Source organism: Pteropus vampyrus, unplaced genomic scaffold (assembly GCF_000151845.1).
Source record: "Pteropus vampyrus isolate Shadow unplaced genomic scaffold, Pvam_2.0 Scaffold391, whole genome shotgun sequence".
Taxonomy (NCBI): Eukaryota; Metazoa; Chordata; class Mammalia; order Chiroptera; family Pteropodidae; genus Pteropus; species Pteropus vampyrus.
In genome coordinates, this window is record NW_011889172.1 from 452,282 (window position 1) to 460,300 (window position 8,019).

At 54.5% G+C, this 8,019-nt stretch overlaps 1 protein-coding gene across 1 annotated transcript in view; it reads right to left on the bottom strand.

The window, feature by feature from the left end:
• COL5A3 (collagen type V alpha 3 chain) overlaps nucleotides 1-5,007 on the bottom strand; it is a 32,682-nt gene extending 27,675 nt beyond the window's left edge. Inside the window, exons 1-8 of the mRNA XM_023523398.1 lie at nucleotides 4,935-5,007; nucleotides 4,300-4,461; nucleotides 4,018-4,207; nucleotides 3,788-3,944; nucleotides 3,010-3,114; nucleotides 2,526-2,678; nucleotides 263-376; nucleotides 11-157 (exon numbers count right to left, since the gene is read on the bottom strand). Of these exons, the coding sequence (XP_023379166.1) occupies nucleotides 11-157; nucleotides 263-376; nucleotides 2,526-2,678; nucleotides 3,010-3,114; nucleotides 3,788-3,944; nucleotides 4,018-4,207; nucleotides 4,300-4,461; nucleotides 4,935-5,007 (1,101 nt within the window). The remainder of the gene's footprint in view (nucleotides 1-10; nucleotides 158-262; nucleotides 377-2,525; nucleotides 2,679-3,009; nucleotides 3,115-3,787; nucleotides 3,945-4,017; nucleotides 4,208-4,299; nucleotides 4,462-4,934) is intronic.
• Nucleotides 5,008-8,019: the final 3,012 nt, after the last annotated feature.

Here is an 8,019-nt window from a genome sequence, read left to right on the forward strand (position 1 = left end):
CCAGACTCACAGGAAAGATCTGGAACTTAGCCCGCGATGACTGTTCTGCTGCCCGGAAGCCAGGGCCCATGGTGGGGCCACCTCCTTCCTCATTCTCTCCAGCTAACTCAGTCTCCAGGGTCCCCAGTTCAGTTCCATTGCCAGGATCCAGCTCCCCCTGAGGACATCAAGACAGGTTGAAGTTCGCCCCTGACCTTTTCATTGTCTGCCTCCACCCCTGCCCAGGGACCTTCCCTTCCAGCCCCATCCACTTCCTACTGACCTCTAGGATGGTGACATTGTGGGCCACAGTCACAGTGGTGGCGATGACCAAGGATGTGGGAGTCGGAGGCAGAGTTGGAGCTGGTGTCTCTGCCTTGGGGATGTCAGTGGAAGTCTGGAGAAGGGACAAGGGAATATCAGGCCTAGGGTCAGGCCAATCAAGAAGAAAGGGAGGCAAAGGAGGAGAGGAGATAGCCCTGCCCAGCCCCCGGCACCCAGTCTGAGGAAGGGGACATAGGAAGACTCCCAAAAAACATCAGAAGGCTCTTTAATTCAATTTTCAGAAGTCATCATATCCCTGGCATTTCAGTAAGTCCATTTTAATTAATATCTTTATGTCCCTTTAAATATCATTTTCCTTTTTATATGCCTGCTTAAATTGAGGCAGTGTAAAGTCTATTATAAGAGTCCCTCTTCTGGGATTTCCAAAAGTCAAACACTCTCTTTTATGTAGAGCATTCTTATGGATGTTAGAAAACTATACTTTGTCTCTTATGATCAGCTTTCAAATTAGTCTCATCGGAGAACTTTAATTCTTATCTGCTATAAGGCTAAAAATGTGGTACCCCGTGTAAAAATGCGTTAAGCGACGTGTGATGACAGCAGGTGTCCTTAAGCCTGGGACGCGGTCCTAGGAGACGAAACGGGGGCAGTGGTGGCAGTGGCAGTGGCGGTGCTGGTGACAGGGAAGCGGGGAGGGGAGAGGGGACTGGCCCTGGAGGCAAAGGTGTGCTGACTGGACCAAGACCCCCAGCAGGGGGAGCCCTCACGTGGGGCGGGAGTGGGGGGCTAGGCCAGGTCTGGGAGGCCTAGAAGGCAAAGTGGGGCTGGTTCCAGAGCCCAGCGGTCAGGTTCACGGCCCAGCACTTAGGGCCAGACTCCCGGAAGCCTATCCCACATGTCCTCTCCAAAGCAGAACTCAGTGGGCAGCCAGCCAGGCCACAGTAAGAGAGGGAGTGGTAGCTCCTCCTGGCCTGGATAGCTGCAGAGGAACTGGGTCAAGAGCATGGCAAGGCAGTGGGTGTCCAGGTGAGGAGCTGAGGCTGAGGAAGGGGCTGGGAGGGTTAGGCTCCTCCTGATGTCCCTGCTCTGGGCCTGAAATAACAAGCTCAGAAAGAGCTGATACTGACAGCAGATATAGGGCAACCGTGACCCACCAACCAATGATCCCCATCAACGACCCCTGACTAATGACCTCTGCTAAGAAACCTAACCACTGACCCCCAACAAATAACCCACATCACTGGCCCGCCCACCGATTACTCCTATAACCAGTGACCCATCAGTGGTCCCCCAATTAATTCCCCCTGTCAGTGACTCCAACCAGTTACTCTCCTATCCAGTGACTTCCCCAACCAACAGCTCCAACCAGTGATACCCCCACAATAAGCACTAACTAGTGACCCTCCCAACTAATAAGTTTCATCATTGACTCCTAATCAGTTATTCCTCCCAATCAGTGATCCTCCAACAATGAATACCCATAAGTGAACCCAACTTGTCCTCCCCAAACAATGACCCCCCCCCATTACCACACAGTGATTCCACTAACAAATGACCCATCAATGACTTCCCAAATAATAACCCATGGGGACTCCCAAACCAATGATCTCATCCATGAGCCCCCAAAAGTCACTCCTCCAACTAGTGCCTCCAATCAATGATCCGCCAAGAATGACCTCCTTGAGTAATGACTCCCCCTCATTAACCCTAAACTAGTGACACCAATAACACCAACAGTGGCCTCCATCAATGTTCTCCGACAATGACCCCCAAGTAGGAAGCTCCCAAATATTGAGGTCAATCAATATCTCCCTACAGCGACTCCCCAAATAGCAATCTGTTTCAGGGAGGCCAAATAATGCCCCCAGTTCCCATTAATGACTCCCCAATAAATAACCCTCAGCAATGACCCCAACCAGTCAACTCCAACCAATGACCCACTAACTAATGAGCCCATCATTCACCCTGCTGCCCTTAGTCACTCTCATCAAGAGCCCTCTAATAATAAGGTTCTCACTTGGGTGTGCCCCCTCCCTCCAGCCCCCCAGAACTAGAGGTTAGAGGAAAGAGACAGAAGAGCTCATAAGACAGGACCAGACTCCCTCCCCATGTCCCAGTCATCAGTCAGCTAAGGGAAGTCCAAGGTTAGGGATTGAATACTGTTAGCAGAGCCCTTGGACGAGGTGCCAGTGGTCAGTGGGGATCAGAGGCCAGAAGCCAGGCAGTCAAAGAGCACAGGTGAGAGCCCACAGGTCCCTTACCTGGTTCTCCAGGGAGCCGAAAGATGGAACTAGGGTTGAAGTCTCCTTCTTCTTCTTCTTCCTGCCCTTCCCCTTACGGCCTCGCCCTTTTTTCTTCCCTTTTCCCTTCCCCTTCCGTCGAGGGGGAGGGGTTTCGGGCTCAACTTGGGGGACCTGGGAAGAGGAGCTCAATCAAGTCCAGAGCCCCTCAGTGGAGGCCCCATCACTCATGTCACCTGGGACCAAGCTGGCACATGGTCCATTGGTCCCGAGTTTTAAAGCCAGGGCTCACTCAGCCTCATGACCCTCAGTCAAGGTCAATTACATGATCTAGGGACAAGGGTCATTCAGTTATGTGACCTGAGGTTGAGGTCATTCATGTCTATAATCTGTCTAAGGGCAGAGGTCACTCAGCCCTACGTATGAGAGTCAGAATTCACTCGTTCCTGAGACTTAGAGCTAGGGATGACTCAGCCTGTGACCTCAGGACAAGCCTCTCACTCACCGCTGTGGCTGTAGGTTCCAGGTGGTCACAGCCAGGAAGATACTGCTCACAGGCCCGGAAGGCAGCTTGAGGATCTGGGCTTATCAGCAGCTCCTGAACATCTCCCTGGAGAGAGGGTGGGGGTCAGGGAAAGGGGCCACAGGCTGACTCCCACCCGCATTCCAAGCACCAAGGCTTGGTGCTTCTCCACCCAGAACACCAGTGATCCCTGTGCCCCTTAAAACTGAGAAAAAGAAGATTCTATCAGGGTCACAGTAAATCATAACTACAAACCACACACCACAACATCTCATCAGAGGCACATTTGTTCCTTTGCTCTCAGGCACATGGTGACACTTACTATATGTAGGTGTCCTTCAAAGTACTGGGGAGAAGGGGGACAAGGTGGATGAGGTCTCTGGCCTTCTGAAGGTAACACACATCACAGTCACATACAGCACAGTCACAACACCGAAAACACACAGCCACACCACACCATGCCTTGTTGATACCCAACATCACAACCACCCCACACACAATCACATACCATGACAACAGGTGCAACCTCACCCTCCAACCACAAACCAAGACACGCCATCACAAATTATTCTGTGGCTCTACAATCTCACAGTCACACACCACAAAGATGCACAATGATGCATGGGGCTCCCTTCTCTCAGCTTCTTGGTGTTAGGTAGAAGCTGGACATCTCCCTTTTCCAATCTGTTCTCCAGATTAGGCTGTGGATAAAACTTGCCCCTGCCCTCTGCCTCAGTTCCCCCTATCACTGAACCCCTACCTCGAAAGTCTCCTCCCCAAGGTCCTGCGTTCCCAGCACAGTGAATCCAGCTGTGCTGATGAATCGAGGCCCCTGGCCCAAAATGGGAGGCTGAGGTTCGCAATCAGCCACCAGGGTCACCATGCTGCCATCCACACTGACTGCCACACGGTGCCACCTGCGGGGAGACGGTCTCAGTGGGGGTGCTTCTCACCCAGCCTTCCTTAGACCCCCACCCTCCCTGTACTTACCTGCCATCCGTGAGGTTGACCTGTTGGGGGAGGCGACTGAACGAGCCACCTAGGAGGCCCAGAGCTGGCCCTAGGGCCAGACCCAGCTGCCGCGCTCCACTCTCATCATAAATGGATAAAAGGACAGACTGGTTGGCTGGCTGGCCCCTCAGAGTGATCAGCACAGAGAAGTTCTCAGGAAAGTGTCCATCTGATGGGGGTCACAGGGAAAGGGGCAGCTCAGAAGGCCTGGCAGTACCCCTGCTCCCAGAACGAGCCCCAGCCCCTCCTGCGCTGACTCACCTGGAAAGAGCTCCCATGTGGGGACACCTAGCGTGCTGGCCTTGCCCACCCTGAATGCCCGGTCGCCTTCTGGGGACCTCCGGGGGCAGAGGCCAGGCCTCTCAGGGACCCCAGCCTGGCCCCCCCGCACGCCCAGCACCTTCAGCACATCCACAGGGTCTGCTGCAGAAAGAAGCGGAGGTGCAGGGCAGTTACGACAAGTCAGGACTCTGTGTGAGTGGCTCACGTTTGGGGATCCAGCCCCCACACTGTGTTCGTGGGTCAGGGAGAGGGAGCGGGTCTGGGGCCTGCACCCCCTCACTACCCCACAGCTGTTTCAGCCTTATTAGCCTGTTGACTCCTGTGTTGTTGTGGGTTTTTCCCCCCTTGGTTCTGGTGAGAAAAAAAAAAAAGAAAAACGCTGACCTAGTTCTGGGATGAATCAAAGCTTCCTGGCCTGAGCCCCAGAGCCAGACTGTCCCCCTCTCGACACTCCCCCGCACCAGCTCCCTGGGGTTGCTTCCCAGGCCTGAGGTCCCCTTGCCAGGGGAAACCCAGTTGGAGAGGAGGGGCTCCTTGTGTGTTCTTCCCCGCCTCCTCTCTCTGACGTCCTGCTTGACCACCGTCACCCACGACCCCCTCCTTCTGACCACTACCTCTCCCGACCTCGACCTCCTCGTTCTGACCACCTCTCCTGACTTCTTCCTTCTGACTCTCCTTGACCAACATCACCCATGACCTCCGCCTTTTGACTGCTGCGACTTCAGAGCTCCTCCCTCCGACTACGCTTTCTCTGACCATCCCCACTGACTTCCCTGGCCATCCTCTCTGACCTCCTCCTTCTGCCTATCCGTCTCTTCCTTCTGACCTGTGACCTCTTCATTTTATCTCCCTCTCTGACCTCCTCCTCATGACCACCTCTTTTTGATAACCTCCTGCCTTCTTCCCTCTGACCCCCTCCCTCCTATCTTAGCAAAGGAAGAGACTGGTCTGGTCCAATGAAATCTTAATCCAGGCCTTCCTACCAGCCCCACCCCACACAGCCTGGCCAGGGCTAAGTGGAACCACATGGCTTGGGTAGGGGTGGGTGGCGGCTACCTCTGGGCCCAAAGCCCCTGCCTGATCTCCCCTCTCCAGTAGACTGCCCCACTGACCCCCTGACCCGAACCTCTTGGCAGGAGCCAGATTCTGCCGAATCTGCCCATGACCTCACCCTGGGGGTGGTTCTGCTGACTTCACCATTGGGACCCAGAGTAGGGGGCCAGACTTGGGGGAAATGGAGGTTTGGATGAGGGACCCCCAACCCAGCTCCTCCTGGGTCAGACTTCTCATTCTCTAGACTCTACAGAATCCTGTTCTAGACTCAGCTTCCTCTTGCTCCCAACTTCCTTCTGCCCTTTCTTTCTGCTCTCCCCTCGCCCCACTCCCCGCCCTCTCTCTGTCCCACTTTCTGTCTCAGTCTTTCCAGGTCTCTCTCTGTGTCCAGCTCTGAATCAGCCTGTCTCTCTCCGTCTCTCTCTCTCTCTCTCTCTCTCTCTCTCTCTCTCTCTCATTTGCTCTCCCATCCTTCTCTCTGCATGTCTCTATCTCACTGCCTCTCTCTCTGTATTTCTGTGTGTGGACTACTCTCCCCATCTCTCTCCCTATCTGCACACCCCTCCCCAAACCCTGTCACCATCACCGGCTCCATCTCTAATTGCCTGTTTTGTGGCTGAACTATCATTAAGAGGTATTTGGGTTACAACCCCTTGGGGTTAAGATCTGGGTTCCCAGGATCTGCTGACCACAAGGGTCACTCCCCCATGGAATGACCATCCCAGCTGATCCCTCTCCAGGCTAGGGCCCAGGGGAGGGCTGAGATCCATGACCCCATCCAGCATGGCTCTCCCAAGCTCTCCCCTCACCCAGACCCCAGTCTCTATGCAATAGGAAAAGCCCTCTCCTCGACCAACTGCTCATTAACATTTAAAGAGTCCTTCCCAGCATCTAACCCAAATGTCTCTTGCTTCAATCTTGTGTGCCTTCTGTAATGACCTTTCAGAAACTGATTGCCTTTTCTTTTCATGGCTGGCTTCTTGACAAACAGACACACAAGAGGCATTGAGTCCTGCCTGCAGGGTCAGGGGATGGGGGTCTGTCTAAGACCTTCCCCCACAGACTCTCCCCATGGTGGTCAGGGCCCCAGGGAGACATTGGGTGGGGTCTATGATGTGGAGGCAGGCCGTCAGGGACCAGGCTGGGACATAGCTGAGATGCTCTCAGAGTGTAGGAGAGCATAGGTATGAGTGTCTATGCAAATGTGTATACGTGTTATTGTGCACATACATGAGATTGTGCATGTGTGTGATTATATATGGACAAGGGAATGATTGCGATGTGTCAATGTGTGTGAGTATTTGGTCTGTGATGGAAAGATTAGGTTCAGCTCTTTGACTTGTGGCTGTGTGTCCATGTGAGTCCGGTCCTGGTGGTGAGGTCATGCAGGTGAGTCTCTGATTATAACAGTTCAGAGTCGAGATGGGGAGTGTGATTATATGTCAGAGAGTGGGTGACTGGCTGTGAATGTTGACCGTGTTGCATGGATGCCAGTAGAAGCATGTGTGAGAGGTTGAAAGCGTAGGAGGGTGACAAAAGCCATGACCGTGTGGCGGGTGGCTGATGGGGCTGCCTGGGCGTGGGCACCGGTGTTTAACATTCCTGGTGTCCCGGGGGCCTTGTATTCTGAATGATTGCCTGAGATTGCACGACTGTGTAAATGTGTGAACGTGGGAATAAGGCATAGGCTAATCTGGGATTATTCACGTGAGCAGGCACCTCCCTGGACTTCAGAGAAAGTGAGAAAGTGGTGTGTGTGTGTGTGTATGTGTGTGTGTGTGTATGTGTGCGTGTGCGCGCGTGGGTGCGTGCTGGAGGTTGAGTTCACCTTAGCGAGGGATATCCAAGAGGTCCTAGCCTGGCCTCTCAGACCATAACTCTCTTGATCCTCCCAAACCCTGAGCGCCCCGCACCCGGAATCCTGCGGGGCGGGGCGCGGAGTCCAGCCAGATGCGCGCAGCTGGGCGTGCGTCAGCGCTGACTCACCCGTCCCGCGGCCCCCGGGACCCCTGGGGGGGGCTCCTGAGAAATTCCTCGGGAAAAACACCAGCGACTGGCTCAGCTTGGGGAGCAACTTCTACTTCTGCCCCCGCCCGCGCTCCGCCCCGCCCCGCCCCGGGCCCCGCCCCGCCTCGCCCCTCACCGCGGCCCTCGGGAGGCCCTGTCCATGGTGCTGATCGCGGCTCTGGGGAGCGAGGGGTGGGGAGTGGGCGGGGGATAGGGCAGAGGAAGTGGGCACGCGCCAATTGGGGACAGAGGAAGAAGAGGGAGAGTAGGGCGAAGCCATCTGGGAGACGCAAAAGGAAGTCTGAATTCCCGATTAGCCACCTCCCGTACTCGCCCCCACTCACCATCACCCTTAGAATCATCCCCTCGCATCCTCACAGGCAATAATTTACCCCCCCCCAAATCACCACCGGTCCCTCATTGGGTCACCCAGATACACACAAGTATAATGTATAACACATCATTATTCCCAAAATCCTCCCCCCTCCCCCACGCACACACACAGACACAACTGAAAATCACACACTCACCCAGGGACCACCCGTCACCCGTGTATATACGATCATCATCGACTCTCACACTCAAGCACATACACGATTTCACTTCAAATGGTCAGACGCATTGCTACACATACACACC